At 40.8% G+C, this 17,558-nt stretch overlaps 2 protein-coding genes and 1 non-coding gene across 6 annotated transcripts; 2 read left to right on the forward strand and 1 right to left on the reverse strand.

Annotated features, from left to right (window-relative positions):
• Positions 1,410 to 12,376, forward strand: LOC8083702 (alpha-L-arabinofuranosidase 1). Of its 4 annotated transcripts, XM_021459556.1 has the most exons (20): positions 1,415 to 1,630; positions 2,587 to 2,856; positions 3,332 to 3,386; positions 3,807 to 4,018; positions 4,358 to 4,479; positions 4,577 to 4,730; positions 5,276 to 5,345; positions 6,057 to 6,202; positions 6,302 to 6,347; positions 6,461 to 6,513; positions 7,053 to 7,197; positions 7,308 to 7,426; positions 7,500 to 7,571; positions 7,650 to 7,753; positions 7,848 to 7,904; positions 7,997 to 8,195; positions 8,279 to 8,422; positions 10,569 to 10,784; positions 11,137 to 11,397; positions 11,910 to 12,376. In XM_021459556.1, the coding sequence occupies exons 2-20, from the start codon at positions 2,677 to 2,679 to the stop codon at positions 12,081 to 12,083; spliced, it is 2,529 nt and encodes an 842-aa protein (XP_021315231.1). In that variant the 5' UTR covers positions 1,415 to 1,630; positions 2,587 to 2,676; the 3' UTR covers positions 12,084 to 12,376. The 4 variants fall into 4 exon arrangements, with proteins under 4 accessions (XP_021315216.1, XP_021315228.1, XP_021315222.1 ...); XM_021459541.1 differs by lacking the exons at positions 10,569 to 10,784; positions 11,137 to 11,397; positions 11,910 to 12,376 and adding an exon at positions 8,540 to 8,874 and having other exon boundaries at positions 1,410 to 1,630; XM_021459553.1 differs by lacking the exons at positions 10,569 to 10,784; positions 11,137 to 11,397; positions 11,910 to 12,376 and adding an exon at positions 8,540 to 8,867 and having other exon boundaries at positions 1,410 to 2,517.
• On the forward strand, positions 8,884 to 8,956 carry TRNAE-CUC. Its single transcript has one exon. It is a non-coding gene; the product is annotated as a tRNA-Glu (tRNA).
• Positions 12,732 to 13,873, reverse strand: LOC8083704. The gene is made up of 2 exons (XM_002467901.2): positions 13,181 to 13,873; positions 12,732 to 13,098 (listed from the first exon to the last, which is right to left on the reverse strand). The coding sequence occupies exons 1-2, from the start codon at positions 13,474 to 13,476 to the stop codon at positions 12,963 to 12,965; spliced, it is 432 nt and encodes a 143-aa protein (XP_002467946.1). The 5' UTR covers positions 13,477 to 13,873; the 3' UTR covers positions 12,732 to 12,962.

Consider the following 17,558-nt stretch of genomic DNA (forward strand, 5'->3'; position numbering starts at 1 on the left):
CCACTTGTTTTAGCACTGATGAATGATGAATCCTCTGAGGCAGCTCTGCACCTCATCCGAATCACCATATGATCAAAGGACGCCCCTGGCCATGGAAAACAAATTAGGTACTCTAGTGCCACTGTCAGTAGAGACATGGAAGTTCAAGCTCGAGTTGACACAAATGGTCATTTAAAACCATCGGTGTTAAATTTGGAAAGCCTTGGAAGACCTCAGCAGCGCCTCGACAGTCCGCCAAGAAGGCAGCACAGACAAACAAGGAATGGATAAGAAGTGAACTAGGCACACGGCAACCGTTCACTTGCCAGTCTTTCGCAAGCAGAGAGCTCCTGCCTCTCTACCTTTTTTTTCCGTCGATAGGATGCTGCAGCTGCAGGCCTGCACCCATTGCTCGCGGCAGCCAACTCCTGCCGTCTCTTCGTCCTCCATGGCTCCATCTTACCGCCGCAGGCCGCAGCAAGTCCCGGGTTCTCCGTCGCGACGCCCGCCCGGTGAGCGCCGAACGGCGGTGGCGTGCCAGAAGGCGATGCGAAATCGAAACTCAAGGTAGGCTCACCGGATCATCGACATCCTCGAGGCGCCTGTGAACTGTGCACGACAACGGCCAGGTCAAGGACTCAAGGCCGGCCCGCGACGTCGGAAGGCACTAGTGCTTCAGCAACCAGCATAGCACTTGACGATGAGCTGTGCACGATGGCTTTGGTACTTGGCTTTGATTTTGGTAATGGAGCGGAAGCCCAAGGACGTCTCTGGGCTGGGCCGTGCGGCTCGCCGTCGGGGCACATACCTGCTGGACGGCAAATTTTTCAGTCCTTTGGATTGTGATGATAGCGGCGAGCCCCGGATGAATGAGCGATCAGTGCCTTAATGGTGTTATTATTATTATTCACATGTGCAAAACATGTCAATGCCAAGGCACGATTGTAATACAAGATGACGAGAAGAAGTAAATGATCGCTAGGGATTTAGGAGTACTATGAGAATACCATTACGTCCAACACACGTTTCAGATGGGCCTAATAAATCACACTCATTTCGGCCCCTTGGTTTTGCCATGTTATAGTTTATCGTCCGTCACATTAAATGTTTGGACACATACATAGAGTACTAAATATAGACTATTTACGAAACTAAAAATACAGTTGGAGAGTAATTTAAGAGACAAATTTTTTAAACCTAATTAGTCCATAATTAAATAATAATTATCAAATAATACGAAATTGATACAATACCTATTAAACTTTAACACACAAACCAAACACCGCCTCAGTTGATTAGCCGTCCAACCCAATGATGTTGCATATAGATTATAAGTTTTATTAATATATACTAACGGCCCTTGGGCCCACCACCGTTCTTCTACTAGTAGTACAACTACCAGAAAACAGTTGGCATGTCTAAATCACTGCCATCTTGGCCCCTCCAGCTCTGACGAATCATCTTCATCCGTTTGGCCGCTTCATTTACCTCCCCGCTTCCGTGCTGCCTGCTGGCCGCCGGCCGAAGCGACAACCGAGGCCGCCGATTAGCTGACTCCCGTCTCGCCGTCAGAGGGTCTCACTCTCACACGAACACACGAGCATCGAAGTCGAACCCTCTCCGGCCGCAGGAGCAGAAGACGCTTCGCTTAGTAAGGAAACCCTACCCTACTTGGACGAGCTGCTTCTCGTTTTGCTCTGCAGGATTTTTTGTTCCCTTGACTTGACGCCTGCCCACTTCTCAACCTTTATTTCTTGGACGGATTTGCCGTCCAGTTTATTGTGGAATTTCGCCTGTGCGTGAAGGAGAGGAGTAGAGGGAAGCCGGTCTATTTTCCAAATTTGCTAGGGGTTCAGTTGAACTTAAGCCCCCTGGCTGACCCCATGTTTTGTTCCGCCCCTTTCCGGCAAATTCTCTGAATCGGGCTATGCTGTGCGATTCTGGTTCGTTCCATGTTGCCATGTTGGGAGTCAAATGATGGCTGCTGTACTTTAGTTTACCATTTTAAATCCGGGTAAATGCAGTGTGAGAACAGTTCCTAGTTTCCTACTTCAGAGATTGAGAGGTTACTGCTGCACAATTTATATTAGTATCTATGAGACTATGATACCTGTTTAAGAAAGTGATTTTTGTTCTTATTCGAAGCAAGAGGAAACTGGTTACCGTGAAATGTAGGCAATGTGCAGTGTGCTGTACGCCTGTACATGGTATTGCTTTCGTAGATGGATTAGGAGAAAAACAACCTGCGAGCACCCAGGTTCAAGCGATCCCGGGTGGTTGGCCTCCTCTCAACTAGAGGCACCACTGAAATTATTTACAGAGAAGACTCAAACAGGTTTAGCCAATGGGGCACAACGAGAGTATTATACAGGGACGACTGCTCAGGCCGACAGTGTACTGTGCATGGTATTGCTTCCTGGATGGATAAGGAGAAAACGACACTTCTGGGTTGCTTGCCCGCGACTGGAGTGCAACTCTGACAAGTAATCTTCAGACAATGTTACATAGAGAGGATGTTGCTATCTTCTTCTCTCATAGGTTTGTTTTGGCTTCACTTCTACTCACGCACCATTTCCCTGATCCAATTGTTGTTTCCTATCCTTGCAGTTTGCTAAAACGTTGCTGGGCATGTGTACTTGGGCATAGAGGGATTGTTACATCGAGTTAGTGCTTTGGCCTCGGCTGTAGCAGAGTGCAATGGGCATCCCAAGGGCTTGTTCGGTTTGCTGGTTGTTCCATGTGCTGGTTCTTGTCTGTTCCTTGTGTCAGATATTTTATATTGGATCAGTGGTGGCACAAACTGCTCAGTTGACTGTGGATGCTTCATCTCAGAATGCTCAGACAATCCCTGGGAATATGTTTGGCATCTTCTTTGAGGTGACTGTAATTTTTAACTGTTGTTCGTACATTGGTTTTATGTATATTTATCTTACCAATACCACGCCCTCTGCAGAGATGCAGTTCTAATGTTGGATCACTTAGTAGACCAACTCAATGAACTCGTGCACTTGTCTAAAATGGTTAACTATCTATATTTGTGCTAAATGTCCATACACAATCAACTTCAGCTCACGCAATATACAAACTGAGTAAGACTATCACATTTTCATGCATGGCTATTCAGGAGTTCAGCTGGTGTTTACTTTTCATATAAACTAAAGTATTATAATTTTGGAAAACTTACCTGCAGTGATACTAGTTAACATAAACTGTTTCTTGACCACACCATTTCCTTTCAATTTTGGTATCATAAAAAGTTTAAAACTGAACCTGTCGAGTTGTGATAGATGCTGTTTGGTTGTTTTACTTTGAAGGTGATGAATCTCGGTAACTATTGGTTGTACTTGTATAGGAAATCAACCATGCTGGAGCTGGTGGATTGTGGGCGGAGCTTGTTAGCAACAGAGGTAATGGGAATTCAATGTCTAAGGTTGACCAATGACCAGCAGTCCAGCACTTTACCAGAAGAAAGTCTTGTTCATCATTTGACCCTCTTTTTATCTTCTGTTGACAAACAGTTTAAATGTTTTATCATCAGAGTGGTACTCTGTATCTGTAATAACTTATGGATAATATTCAGGAAAATTACTTCACAATGGTACTCATGATAATCATACTGCTTTGTGTAGATTGTTAAAAGCAGACCTACTAGATGCGCAGAGCTCATTCTATCCAATGTCTCCATCAAAGGAGCTAACAATCATTTATAGCTAGTTTTTTTGTAGCAGAGATTTCTTTGTAGATCATAAGGAATAGGATCTCAAGAAGGGGCTCAAGATTCAGTTGTAACTTTTATGATTCCTTACAATTTTTACTTTATGCTACAGGTTTTGAAGCTGGTGGTTCTAATACTCCTTCAAACATTGACCCATGGTTGATCATTGGGGATGAATCCAATATTATTGTGGCAACAGATCGGTCATCCTGTTTTGCTAGTAACCCAATTGCACTTCGGATGGAAGTACTTTGCGGAGCTAGTGGAGCTAATGCTTGCCCATCAGGAGGAGTTGGAATCTACAATCCTGGTTACTGGGGCATGGTATGACCTTTATGTATTTAATAACACAACTTGTAGTTTCTCTACCCCCCCCCCCCCCCCCCCCCCTTTTATTATGGAATCTTCCATAACTTTTTCCATCTGCCTGTTGAATATGTATTTTTTAGGAATTTTCACTTAGGTATTTTTTAGATTACTTACTGAGGTATTCTTATCCTTTTCTTGTTTTCTTTTTCTTCGATGTATTAAAATTCTCTGTACTGAGTACTAATATCTGAACCTACAAGAATACTATACATGAACGTTTCTTCTCCCTTCTAGATTTGATAAATCCATAAGATAATCTCATCTCCATTATAATGTTTGCTATAATTGCTGCAGAACATTGAAAGAACAAAGGTTTATAGAGTTACCATGCACATTAGGTCATCAGAATCGGTGAAGCTGACAGTTTCTTTAACAAGTTCAGATGGTCTTCAAAATCTAGCTTCTCATACAATCATGTAAGCAATATCTCATGGTTTAACTTATCAAGAGTAGTTCATGTGCTACTATTGTGCCCATTTCAGTCAAGTAATAGATGTGCAATATAAATTGTAGGGGAGACAAAGAAGATTTTGCTGAGTGGACGAAGGTTGAATTTGATTTGCAATCAAATTATACAAATACTGAATCAAGACTTCAGCTTACAACCACCGAAAGTGGCATAATTTGGTTTGATCAAGTATCACTTATGCCATCAGATACTTATATGGTAACTTAATTTCCAAATTCCCTTTTATCCTTTTGATGAGGAAGATGATGCATATTTCTTCCATACATTTCCCTTGCAACCTAAAAATAGTATGTGAGAAGCAAAATCAAAATTTATGTGCAAATTGCCTCATCACATATCCATACATCATAGCCTGAACTATAAGTTTAAGTAACTTTGATTTCTATATGCTGGAAAGAATTATTCTTGGTTCAGATACTGATCTTGATCAGACTATGCCATCCATGGATAGCCACCATGCAGTTATAATAGTTTGCATCCTAGTGTTTCTAAATACAAGCTGCAGCCTGCAGCCATCAACCATCATAATCAAAATTGCATTGTGTGATGATGCATTACCAATTCAATACCTGCTAAATTATGAGTTCCTATACACAATTCTCCTGTATGATTGAAAACTTAATCCTAATTAACACCAGAACAAAGGAAAAATATCTGATCCATAGTTAACTAAGATGTCAACTTCCGAGGACCTTACATTTCTCTATTTATCAGTGACCTTTATCTATCACTTTATTTCTCAGGGCCATGGTTTTCGTAAAGATCTTGCCTCTATGCTGGCAAATCTGAAGCCTCGATTTCTAAAATTTCCAGGTTTGTCGCTTAGATTATCTTACTTCTGAGGTTCTTCGTATGTAGAGGTTACGCAATATTGTGAATAGTGTGCAAGTACTTGCCAATTACATGACTAGCAGTCAGGTAGAGAATTAGATGCATATAACTTCCACATACTCTTGGCTGTTTTGTCACTAACAGCTATGTATTTCTGTGGTTAATGTAAAATGTTTCACCGTGGTGACTCAGAGTAACATAGCAGTAATCATTCAGCATGCATGACATATTATTTCTCTATTTGCAGGAATTGGATGATGATATGTAGAAAATATATGCCTTGTGTTATCTTTCTAAACAAAATAGATATGTTGAAAAGATGTGCCCTGCAACTATGATTATCAGTTTATTATTTTAATAGAATTGGCCTGTTACTAATCATGTAGTTTAACACAATAAATATTTCCATCCACACCAAGATCAACATTTCCGTGATTGAGGCAGAACATTTCTGGAATCAAGAGAACAAAAGGAAGAAACTTCAGTAGATGATGCTACATCTAGTATCACTCTTTTATTGGATACAAGATGCATCAATTTGTACCCGCATGATATATTTTATGTTTGTGTTTCTGTTTCTGTTACACAGATGAATCAAGAATGTTTAACTAAGAAAATAAATTATGTCTTTTTATAGGCTCGTAGTTAAACAGTGAGGTTGCTGAGAACTGACAGTATATTTGTCACTTTTAGGTGGCAACTATGTAATGGGAAATTACCTTATAAATGCATTCCGCTGGAGTGAAACTGTTGGACCATGGGAAGAGAGACCTGGCCACTTCAACGATGCTTGGGCCTATTGGACTGATGATGGACTTGGGTTTTTTGAATTCCTCCAAGTGAGTAACATAACATGCTGCTACTTGTCTAACTGAAAGTTCACATAACTGTGGATATAGCCTCTGTTGATTCTGAGACCTTCTATTTCACTGACGTAGCTAGCAGAAGACCTTGGTGCTTGCCCAGTTTGGGTGGTAAATGATGGTAACTGATATATCAACTTATCAAAAAAATATTATAAAAGGCATAAAACCATTACATATTTGGAGAGATAATGTACCCTTGACTAGTTTGTTGGAATTCCTTCAATGTGACAGGGGCCAGCATCTATCAAGAAGTTTCATCAGCAACAATAGCTGCATTCGTAAAGGTTTGTTCTTCAATATTTAATACTAAATGATCCTTTTAGTGCCAAAAACTGAATTGAAGATTCTTCTTCATTGGACAAAGTGCATTTAATCTGCATTGACTTCTCTTAGTAAGTTTTCCCAGCATTAAGCTGAAGATCCTTTTTATGACTGGTTTAACTGTTAAGTCTTTTTTTCCTTCACTGAACATCTGGTAGTCAGAAAAAACTTGTTAACAAATTTGTCCAGCAATTTAATTTATTTATCAAATAGGGTTATATGTTTTTTCTCGACGCAGGGGAGCTGCATATCATGTACTTATTAAAGAAGAAAAGGGTAGGAAACCCTTACAAATAGGTGCTACATAGAAATGATATATATATATATGGTACAGAGATAACAGCAAGATTGCAAACTGAGCAATTCCAATAGTGGGGTTCTGCTATCCAAAAATGTCACACATACATAAGAAATCAAGTTTTTTAGAGCATATCAGCATTTGGTTCCATTCTAAGAAACATTGTATTGTCGTTCAAATCTCTTCATGCTTGCCATGTTGCAGGATGTTGTTAATGGTATTGAGTTTGCCAGGGGAGACCCCGAGACTGCATGGGGTTCAGTTCGTGCAGCAATGGGACATCCAGAGCCCTTTCAGCTTTATTATGTTTCAATAGGAAATCAAGAATGTTCAAAGTACTACTATAAAGGTTTCCATGCAATTCCATTTTCCTCCTGTTTGGTTTCATAGCATTTTCCAATTTCTTCTGTTTCCTTTTATTGTTATTCCAAGAAAACCAATACTTGTCCCATTTTGCAGATAACTACGTGAAGTTCTATTCTGCAATAAAAGCATCCTATCCAGACATCAAAATCATATCAAGCTGTGACAGATCTGCAATTTCACCAGTCAACCCAGCTGATTTGTATGATGTTCATGTAATGACTGTTTTGTTCAGATTTCTCTTAGATAATATTTTTCCCAGTAGAGGTGACATCTGCTTTGCTTCAGGTCTATACTTCATCAGGTGATATGTTTTCCAAATCTAGAATGTTTGATAACACAGCCCGTAATGGACCCAAGGTACTTGCTTTGCTTTTGCTACCTCAATCGCCATCCTTACAACTGCTGGTAATATCACTACATATGCGTATTTCGTAGGCAATTGTTAGTGAATATGCTGTGACTGGAAGTGATGCTGGCCGAGGAACACTAATAGCTGCTTTAGCTGAAGCTGCATTTCTCATTGGATTAGAAAGGAACAGGTTCGTTTTAAATTCTCTTTCTGGTTTGGCTCCTGCTTGATGGTAGTTTGTGTTGCAGACTAATCCCTTCTGATTTGAAACTTTTTCTATGCAGCGACATGGTTGAGATGGCAAGTTGTGCCCCACTCTTTGTAAATGACAATGATCAAAGGTAAACGTGAATGTTTACTTCTGCATGTAATTGTGTCTGTACTTGACGATGTCATCAATATTTAATATAAAAAATACTGCTCTGCTTGATAGGTGGAACCCAGATGCTATTGTCTTTAATTCATGGCAGCACTATGGATGTCCAAATTACTGGATTCTACACTTCTTCAAAGATTCAAGTGGCGCTGCACTTCATCCGTCCACTATTCAACTACCAAACTATGATCAATTGGTCACATCTGCTATCACGTGGAATAATCCACATGATGGGAACACTTACCTGAAAATAAAGGTGATCTCTTTCTCTTATTTAGGAACTTAGCCCTGCGAATAAAGATTAAAAAAATAACTTGTCAAATAAAAATTCTTTTTCAGGTTGTAAATTTTGGAAGCAAAGCTGTTAATCTGAATATATCTGTAACTGGGTTGGAAGCTGATATTCAGACATTTGGATCCTTAAAGACGGTTCTCACGTCAGGTTGGCTACGGGATGAGAACTCCTTCCAACAGCCCGACAAGGTTTGATACTGTCGAATGTCGACTTGATTCAATGCATGCGAAACTAAGAGCAACATGGTAGTGATTACGCCTTGAATTAGTTGTTGTGTTTGTGATGTCTGAACTTTTGTGCTATAGGTGGTTCCGGCGGCGAGTCCAATAACCAACGCGGGCAAGCAGATGGGTGTTGTTCTGAACTCATACTCCCTGACCTCATTTGATCTCCTCTTGGATTCGGACCAGTCGGTGCCTCCAGTCTCAGTGTCGAGCCTCCATTCCAGCGTGTGATTAGTGTCAGATATGCGTGCCCACGATACTCAATACCGATACGGGTCCCCCAAGGCTTCAATAGAAAAATACGATATACGTAAATTATGAAGTACAGCTGATTATGTATATGGATCGTTGTATACGAAAGTTAACAAACATGATTTCCATAGCCAAACAAGCTTTAAAGATTATCCAACTTACGACAACACAAATCCGTTGTAGTCTAGCTGGTTAGGATACTCGGCTCTCACCCGAGAGACCCGGGTTCGAGTCCCGGCAACGGAATTTTTTAATCTTTTTTAATTTCGGCACTCTGACATTTCTCTTGTCCATATGCTCTCAAGTAAAATCGTTTACGTCCAACTATACCAAACCTTTGGCAGCGAGTGTGGCGTATACTCCCTTTACTAAAAGTATAAGACTTTTTACTCTCTTTACTAAATTATAAGATATTTTGATTTTTTTTAAAATTCATAGTTTTTGTTATATGTATTTATCTAGATTTCATAGATTTTGTTATACATACTTAGATATATATTATGTTTAGATATATAATAAAACAATCTCATAGTTTGGACGCGAGAAATATAAGACTGAAAGGAAAGTGTTTTTCAAAGAATAACATTGAAAAGAATAGAAGATATAGCAATATACAGTACAGCCTACCGATGCTCTTAAATAAAATCGACAAGGTCCAACTATTTTAAACTTTTGTCATTATCCACTACTGCAAGTGCCGATATCTATAACTATAGCTAATCATATACAGGGCTGTCCTCGGGTCCGTGCGGGCTATGCGATGGAAATGGGCTTCCAAAATTTATTAAGTGTCTGAAATATGTATAATAATTTTAGATTTGTTTTAGTTAGTATATCAATTACAGGCTCAATAAACATGGCCTGCTACTTCCTTCGGAAGAAAAACACCGTACATTAAGTCTATGATCGCGAGTTAGAGAAGTCTGTAGTCAGCGATTCTTCTTCATATAAGTTTGTAACTCTTCGTGAATTTGAGACTTCGCCGCTTGGACTTGTTCCCCGCCTTTACCGTTGTTTGTCCCTCAAGAGTCGAGATCTAGTCGCAATCCCAGACGATCAGACCCAGATTGGGACGGAGATCATTGATATAAATTCGATGTTCAACTCTTATTTTATTTAGTTAGTCTTTTATATATTGTCTTTGTAATATATTGATATTGCTATTATCTTTTTAAATTTTGACAGTAGATGCTAAATCTTCATTTGTTGTTTTAAACTGGGTCTCATATTTTATCAGAACCCACCTTATAATAATATTGAAAGTGGAGATATTTTTTCAGTCTGACGTAATTTACTTTCTGCAATACACGCTTGCACCTTTTTTTTTTTCTCTCTCTCGTGTCCACGACCTGGACTCACACACGAGTTTTTTTTTTTTTTTTTTTTTTTCGGGTTGTCTCTGCTTACTAGGGAAAGGAAAACATCTTTTAAGAAAAGGGTGTGCCGACCAACATCTTTAGAGAGAAGGCTATTCTATCCATGCTCAATGCACGTGACCACAAGATGCGGCAGTGGTTTTCTTGTCACCAAGTTACCGCTAATCACATGGGCAGGTAATCATGGCTTGCTTACGCTCCCCATTTTTAGATCCCACTTCCAACCAATGGGAGGGCTAAATAAAACGCGAGCCGCCCCCAGATTACTTTGGTCGCATCCTTCCTAATCCCCGCCACCACGAGATTCCCTCTCCAGCTTGCGCCCCACCACCGCGCACGGCCGCAGCCCTCCCCCTCCTCCGACGCCTCAACCCGAGCCCGCCATGTCACCGGCGCCGTCGCGCCCCCGCATCCGGCCGTGGCTGGTGGTGGGCGACCTGGCGCTGGCGGCCGCGTGGGTGTGCGCGGGCGCGCTGGTGAAGCTGCTCGTGTACGGCGGGCTCGGCCTCGCGGGACGGCCCGAGGCCGAGGCCGTCAAGGTCTCGCTCTCCATCGTATACATGTTCATCTTCGCCTGGCTCGAGGTTGCCTTGGGCGGGGCCTCCTACAACCCGCTCACCGTCCTCGCCGCTGCGCTCGCCTCCCACGGCGGACCCGCCGTGTACGTGTTCACCGCCTTCGCGCGAATCCCAGCTCAGGTGATGTTCCTGCACTAGACCGCGATCGCGATCTGTGTCGTGCTTCTGTTTGCTGGGTTTGGTCTTCGGTCAATCGATCGTGTGCATTTGCCTATATGAAGCTTATAACACTAACACCATCTGGTAATTTGGTTGAATGTGGTTGACCAACAAAGACTGGTTATACAATTTGGTTGACTCAGAACTAATCCAGTGTATTTCTAAAAAGAGAAAACGCACAAGTCTTACTACCATATATATACACTATTGTAACATTCGTTCATCGCAACATGGGGATTCCTTCTAAATTTGGTTAACTGCTTTGGCTGCATTTTGGTTTGTTAAGTTTTGTTGTATTCGTTTCGGATATCAGGTGATTGGGGCGGTTCTTGGAGTAAATCTCATTCAGTTAACTTTCCCTAATGTGGGTAAAGGAGCCCGCTTAAGTGTTGGTGCTCATCATGGTGCGTTAGCTGAAGGCTTAGCAACTTTCATGGTTGTTATGGTGTCAGTGACCCTGAAGAAGAAGGAGATGAAAAGTTTCTTTATGAAGACATGGATCACGAGCATGTGGAAGAACACAATTCATATCCTTAGCTCGGATATAACTGGAGGGATTATGAACCCTGCATCTGTAAGTCCTTCTACACATGAGGCACGGCACATGTTTGATATATAAATGAACCTTTTGGATTTGAACGTTTATTCCTTATGAATCAAACTGAACAATCTCAAAAATACAAGCACCAAATTTGTTATGATTCTGACATTCCGTGCACCTTCATACTTATACGCATGTATTATTGCATCATATTATGACTGATTGAGTTATGCAGCCTTCTCTTTGGCACTTGTCAAATATTATGTGATCTTGTACTTGCCAAGTGGATCATGCAGCAGAACAGTTTATATGATGGTGTGCCTTATAAAATGTCTTGCTTAGTGTGCATTTTTTTTTTGTTATCAAATCTTGAAAAAAGTTTGTTCTGCAACAGTCATTTTACATTATGACAACTAGCTTCATGTTAAGATGTTTGCTCCTATTATACCTGACGTTCATTGTTTGTCTTGGTTTATGTAATTCTTGAAAATTAGTAATCCAAATTCATTTTTCTGATTATTGCATGTTCTGGTATGTGCTTGTAGGCTTTTGCTTGGGCGTATGCTCGTGGAGATCATACAACATTTGACCACCTACTGGTATATTGGCTGGCGCCCCTGCAAGCAACCCTGCTGGGAGTATGGGCAGTGACCTACTTAACTAAATCCAAGAAGATCAAGGAGCAAGAAGCAGATGAAAACAAGACCAAGAAGGAATAGACTATTCTTGAATTAGAGTAGAGCTTGATACCATCTTCTTAGTCATATAACTTGTGGAGCTATTGCTTCGTTTCATCTTAATGACGCAAGGTGAAATGTCTAATCTAAGAAATGGCAATCTATCATGATCAGCTTCTGAGAAGTCTCCTTGATCTGTATTTCTTGTATCTGCCTTAGCTTAGATTGTGCAGAAGCTTGTAATTGTAAATGACTGTTCCAGGCTTCCATTCAAGGCATTGTCATATTGGAAACAGTATATGGAAGTTAAAGCTTCTCAGAGTTGACTCACAGCCTACACTATTGCTCCACAACATTGTTGAAAGTATCTTCAGTTCCATTATCTATGATATTTGGAAATTGCAGTCTCCTATAGTTTCCAGGAAAACGAATTAGTCTGCGTTATGAATTATTGACTGCAATCTTTTCTGATGCATTTTTTTAGGGGAAGTTCTTCAGAATTCTGCAGATTCTTTTAAATTTGGCGAGGAAATTCCTGGATTTCTGGTGAAGTTCTATTATATCTGCCAGCTGCAGCAAGACATCCAAGTATTGGGCTGGTACCCCTAAACTGCTTATTAGTCTTCGATTGGGAACTGGCCCAATGCCAAATTTTCAGAAATCTGATTGCGCTGTCAGCACCGAGTTTGAGGAAAGCAATCGTCTAGGTTCTACTCAAAATTAGAACTACTGAAGCTGTGTGTTTACCTTCTATGATAAGTTGATGATTCTAATACAAATAGTAATCACTTACTACTGTCGGCAGAAGTTACACATCTACAGTACAGTACATTGCAAATTGCAATCATGCATAGGCATGGACATGTTTGCACGGCATTATTGTGAGTAAACTTGCGATTCAATCGTCAAGGCATTGATCACTCATTCATCCTGGGCCTGGGGCTCATCACCGTCTCCGTCGTCAGAATCCAAGGGACTGAAAAACTTGCCGTCCAGCAGGTATGAGCCGACGGCGAGCCGCACGACCCAGACGTCCTTGGGCTTCCGCGCCATGATCCTGCTCGACCAAAACCAGCATCAAGGCACTGCATACAGTTAATTCATTGTCACGTGCTAAAGCAGCTCGTAGTAGAATGTACCTTCCGACGTCGCCGGCCTTGACCTGACCGCTGTTGTGCCGGAGCGACGGCACCGACGCGGCGGTCTTGAGCATCACGGGCGCCTCGACGATGACGATCGGGGAGCCCACCTTGAGCTTCGATTTCGTGTCGGCGCCTGCCGTCACGCCACCTCCGTTCGGCGCGCACCGGACCGCGAAGCCACCAGGACGTCGTCGTCGTCGTCCCGGACCCGGAGAAGCCGGGACTCGCCGCGGCGGTGAGACGAAGGACGAAGAGACGGCAGCTGTTACTGCCGCGAGCAATGGGTGTAGCATCCTGTACCAACTGAAAAACAGGCACAGTACAGAGGGTAGGTGCTCAAGTTTGTGCAGCTAGCTGCTATGCTACCTCTGCCGCTCTGATTGGCGTGGTTTAGCTTCTCGTCGCCATTGCTACCCCTGCGTCAAGCTTGTGGGCGTTGTGGTGATGGGATTTGGGTCCTCGCTCAACGTGTGGCTCTGATGGGATGGATGGAGATGGTGGAGTACTCGCTGCTATGACTTTTTCTTTTCCTTTTTGATTGATTGAAAAGTGCGTGCGAGCTTGCGCGCTGTGGTGGCACCAACGACTGGGGGAAGTGAACGGTGGCCGTGTGTCCCGTTGCCATTGTTCCCTTGTTATCTCCTTATCCGTTTAGTCCTCGTCCTGAGATACTATTGACTTATTGAGCATGGAGTATGTGCTTTGTTCAGTCATCCTGAAATATGTATTCGGTCTTCAAATCTCATCTAAGGCTCTGTTTAGTTCTCCACCTAAAAAATTTACATCCATCACATCAAATCTTTGGACACATGCATGGAACATTAAATATAGATAAAAAATAAACTAATTACACAGTTTGGTTGAAAATCGCGAGATGAATCTTTTAAGCCTAGTTAGTCCATGATTAGCCTTAAGTGCTACGGTAACCCACATGTGCTAATGACAGATTAATTATGCTTAATAGATTTGTCTTGCAGTTTCTAGACGAGCTATGTAATTTGTTTTTTTATTAGTTTCAAAAAACCTCTCCCGACATCCTTCCGACACATCCGATATGACACCTAAAAATTTTTCATCTTCGATCCAAACAGGCCCTAAGATACCGACCCATCTTTAGATTAAAAAAAAGACATGATATCATACCATAAGCTGGTACATCTTTGGAGTATCTGCTTTGTTCAGCCATTTGTTTAGCTATCATGTCTTTAGTTTTTCACAAGAAATGCATCTTTTTTTTAATCTAAAGACATGATAGCTAAACAAATCGAACTCTTATTTGTAATTGCAGTCAAACGGATTCAACAAAATTGCAGTCAAACGGCTATTATGAAAAGATTGGAGATGGAGTCAAAGGTTTCTACCTTGGAGATCTTTGGAATAGGTTCTATGAGTGGAGCACATGTGGTGTTGGTACTTCAGTGTGCATCGCTCCGAATGAGACTGTGGTCTAATACTTCATGCCATATCTTTCAACAATTCAATTGTACATCAACATGACATGTTCCTACTTCACAAAGGTACACACAAGTATGTATATACATATACTAGTACCTGCATAAAACTTTTGTACATAATTGGAAAAAAATAAAAATGAAAGCTTACGGTACCAGTGTTACTTACATGATCATTGATGGCATAATGGTTGCAACATGTTATATGATGGAAGATTCAATAAGGATAACCAATATGGTGCAATAAATCGGATGGACACTCATAGATATCAAGCACCATCACACATGTCCACTATTGGAGTTGAAAGCAAGGGGTAGTTGTTCTTCAAGTATTTTGAACCTGACTCCCCTTACGAAAGGATACCTTTCATAGACAAGGTTTGCAGTCCCATTATTATCTTCAGATCTAACTTCTAACATTCATGTTTTCCAAAATTTACAAACTTTATGATATGCACTCCACTTAAGATACCTTGTCTGGCATCCATTCATAAGTTGAATCAGGTTCTAAATACTTGAAAGATACCCTCTTGTGGCGTATGTAGCTCCAATAGCTTTATATCTAGCGACTTCTGTGTCATCCACATGTTTCAAATTTTCTACATGCACAACTCCCCCTGCATATATCAGATGGGAAGAGAAATTTATTAGCATACATAATTTACTGAATTTAAGATGTTTCTATTTACCTACCATAAGATTTGTTTTCCCAAATAAGGAAGAATAAGTATACATATCTCTAGCAATGATGTTGGTACCTTGGATCTGGTGGTGTAAAGACAACAAAGAGTGATTGGGGAAAATGAAATTCTAGATCAAAGCGGACATCAATGGAAATGATGTCGCTAGCTTGGACCGATGTAAGTGTACAAACAATTGAGGCTAGAGGGGACCAAAATTTAGATCAAGGTTCAACACCATCGATAACAATATAGCTATCTTGGGTCCAAGGGGCGCTGCATAACAAAGAGTTTGGATTAGATGGGGGCACAACAAAAGGGATATGGTGCTCCTAGCTTTGATCTAGTGGAGCAGAGAGAAATTAAAGGATTTTGGCAAAACAAGAGACTGGATCTAGATGGGCTTGGACTAGTGGTGAAGGCTCTAAGGGAGGAGCAGGCTAGTGGGGGTCAGATCCTCCATCCCACACATGGACTCCTGTGAAGGCCGCACCAAGTGGTGCTTTTTATTTAAAAAAGGTTGTTGATTCTAGAGGTGGAAGACTCACCATAGCAAGTGAAGAAGACAATAGTCATCGTGGTAGTCGACGATGAGTGGCACCATCCTCTATCTCTTGGATGGCCATAGGTGTAGCAGATGGTGGTTGATCGATCAATCCTGCCTGTATTGGGGGAATTTTGGGTAGATAACATGTGGGTAGGGTGGAGGCGGCGGAAGAGTGGGTGTTGGGTTAAGGTAGAGATGACGAAAGGGGAGGGCCGTATATATAGAGAACAATGCAAAGATGAGCCCGTTTGATCTTGATCCTACGGTCACTATATATAACTTTTTAAGAGAAAAAGTCATGAGGTTGATGGAGATGTTTGGTATTTAGATGGGCCGGCCCATAACTGCGTCTACCTGGGTTGTAAAGGGTGGGGCAACAATTATTGCTAAGTGAATGCTAAAATAGAAATCACAGCGGTTGCTACAACAATCACAAGCGAACATGCTCGTTGTCTCTTTATGCAAAGCCACATGTAGAACACTAAAGTATGAGGTGGAGTTAGACTTAAATGTGAATTTTTCTAGGGGTCCACGAAATTTTCTATTTTTATGAACTTCTTATTTGCAGTTCTTCTCTTGTGTTTGGGTGTATGATCTACACTATGGTTGTCCTTCCCTGTCATGCATCTTTCAGCAGTGTAGAGCTCTCATCATCAAGTTGGATGTCGGTTTTTTGGTAACTTTTCAAAATCACTTACTTTCAATCTTGAAAAAAAAATATTTATACATATATGACATTCACTTAAAGCAAATAATGACCATGATTTTACTTTCTTCTATTGTATTCTAGGTACCAAACAAGTCATGTCCCTGTGAAGAATCAAAAAGATCTAAATACTTGCTTTTTGGCCTACCGTAGCCTTTAAACATGCAAATATATGCAACACTAATAAAAAGTAGTAATAAGGAGTATTTATTTTCTTTATTTCTATGAATTTGAAAAAAACAGTCGTTGATTGTGTTTTTGTATGTTTATAATCACAAGCATTTTCCTTCTTTATTGCCAATCTATTAAGACCTAAAGTTCCTCCAACACGTGTTTTATTTCCATTACCTTTTCTCTAAAGGAGCATATACACTATCAATACATTTCCATTTCAATAATAATATATCATATAACGGTAAAAGCTTGTTTCGCAATGTTATGTGAAAGATGAAATGCGTAATATTTTTGTTTTAGTAAACATTTTTTGGACAAAGAATGACTTTATCACGTATTATTGTAGATATTGTTGCTTTATATAGTGTGCAAGCCTTCAATCACATGGCACTTGCCCAATTCGGCCTTGCAACATACAAGTTAGATGTCGAAGCGTGGGCTAGTCCAAACTCTGGTGATCAAGGACATATTTCCTCTCTTTTATTCGGCATAGTCATGGCTGAAGAAGCACAACATCCAAAACCATGACTTCAACTACTTTTCCCATAGATACTCCTGCAAATAAATAACATAAACATGACTGATCAACAAGTTCATAGTTATTGATGACTAAGTGTGTCATGTGTTGTTTTTAACACATCTCCGCATGTCATCGAGGTTTGTAGTAGTTGTTTCCATTTTAACACAGACTTTTCCCATAGAAAATCATTCGCAAACCCCAAATCAACTAAAACATTCTATAAGAATCTTGGTTCTCGGGATGATTTAGTTGCAGAGAAGTAAATCAACGATGAAGAGTCCAACGCCCTCTTGAAAT

Source organism: Sorghum bicolor, chromosome 1 (assembly GCF_000003195.3).
Source record: "Sorghum bicolor cultivar BTx623 chromosome 1, Sorghum_bicolor_NCBIv3, whole genome shotgun sequence".
NCBI classification, from domain to species: domain Eukaryota; kingdom Viridiplantae; phylum Streptophyta; class Magnoliopsida; order Poales; family Poaceae; genus Sorghum; species Sorghum bicolor.

Coding starts and splice junctions, on each gene's coding strand:
- LOC8083702 (XM_021459556.1), top strand. CDS start 2,677: ATGGGCATCCCAAGGGCTTGTTCGGTTTGCTGGTTGTTCCATGTGCTG. Junction 4,731..5,275: donor TGCCATCAGATACTTATATG/GTAACTTAATTT, acceptor TTTATTTCTCAG/GGCCATGGTTTTCGTAAAGA. Junction 7,754..7,847: donor ATTGGATTAGAAAGGAACAG/GTTCGTTTTAAA, acceptor TTTTCTATGCAG/CGACATGGTTGAGATGGCAA.
- LOC8083704 (XM_002467901.2), bottom strand. CDS start 13,476: ATGCTACACCCATTGCTCGCGGCAGTAACAGCTGCCGTCTCTTCGTCC. Junction 13,099..13,180: donor AAGGCCGGCGACGTCGGAAG/GTACATTCTACT, acceptor TTGGTCGAGCAG/GATCATGGCGCGGAAGCCCA.